This window comes from Necator americanus, chromosome IV (genome assembly GCF_031761385.1).
Source record: "Necator americanus strain Aroian chromosome IV, whole genome shotgun sequence".
NCBI classification, from domain to species: Eukaryota; Metazoa; Nematoda; class Chromadorea; order Rhabditida; family Ancylostomatidae; genus Necator; species Necator americanus.
In genome coordinates, this window is record NC_087374.1 from 362,990 (window position 1) to 364,051 (window position 1,062).

General features: G+C 49.6%; 1 protein-coding gene across 1 annotated transcript; it reads right to left on the reverse strand.

Annotated features, from left to right (window-relative positions):
- Window positions 1–786: 786 nt before the first annotated feature.
- Window positions 787–1,062, reverse strand: RB195_000049 (uncharacterized protein; the record flags this gene model as incomplete). Its single annotated transcript, XM_013443709.2, has 1 exon — window positions 787–1,062. One exon carries the CDS (start codon window positions 1,060–1,062, stop codon window positions 787–789), a length of 276 nt encoding a protein of 91 aa, XP_013299163.2.

Here is a 1,062-nt window from a genome sequence, read left to right on the forward strand (position 1 = left end):
TCATGATCAAGACACAAATCGCTGACGGAGCGCGTTGGTGGCTGGTCTGGCCCGTCATTTCTATGCAGTGTGCGGTTTTTCCCAATCAGATGGTCAGCCCGATCCTATCTCCAAGCTATGGGTCAACTGCGGTGCTAGGCTCGTCTAGTTTTAAGGCTATTATTATGAGGACATGCGTTCCCAGAATTGACAGACCTCATCCCACATGCACACGATTAGACCACGTTGCTTAGGGAATCGACCATCATCACGCTTTCTCACGCCTGCTTTTTGTTTATTCCACGAGGCCTAACCCTGAGGCCACAGCCGAGAGCGACTGTTTGCAAGTGTAACCAAGTTCAACGGATAGCACAGCTCGCTTGTGTTCCATTTCTGAGATTGTCATGATGTTTTTGGCTGCAACATGTGGTTAGAGGATTGTGTGTAATCATGCGTTGTTATGCTGCTGCTGCCGAAAACCTTTTATCGGCACGGAATTTTTGCAGTCCACACATTCATTGGCCCTTCTTCTTTCCTCCTTAGCTTCGTCTTCTTCCGGATATTCTCTCGACCAGTCCCTGTTCCACATTTCACTGTTACTGCCATGTAGTCATCCCCGACTACTCTCCAGACTTAAGATATCGATCGGCTACTTCGCTTAAGGCCATTTTCGGTAATTCATTTATGCCATGTGCGGAGCTTCATCCGTCGCTGAGAACGTAGTGTTCCCGTTGTCAAGCAAAATGACTAATTTCCTGTGCAGTCAAAAATTGCCAATAACTGCTGAGTTATGGGACTTCATTTGAATCAGCGGTAGTATTCCCGCTGCTGCTCCACCATCTCAGGTGTATGGGTTCGCAAAGGCCTTGAAAAGGGCTCCCTGCGCTCTTCCAAGGTGAAGTCACCTTGGAAGAACGCAGGGATGGTTTGGGCAGCCAGGTGGCAATGTGCTGCGTTGTTTGGCCGCTCGCCAAGTTTGAATATGGATGGTTGGCGGCGTCGCGGAGGGAGGTTAACGGACGGTTGTCCTGCAGCCCTCGAACTGCTACTACCGTGCTCTAATGATGCTTGAGCTCTGTCCAT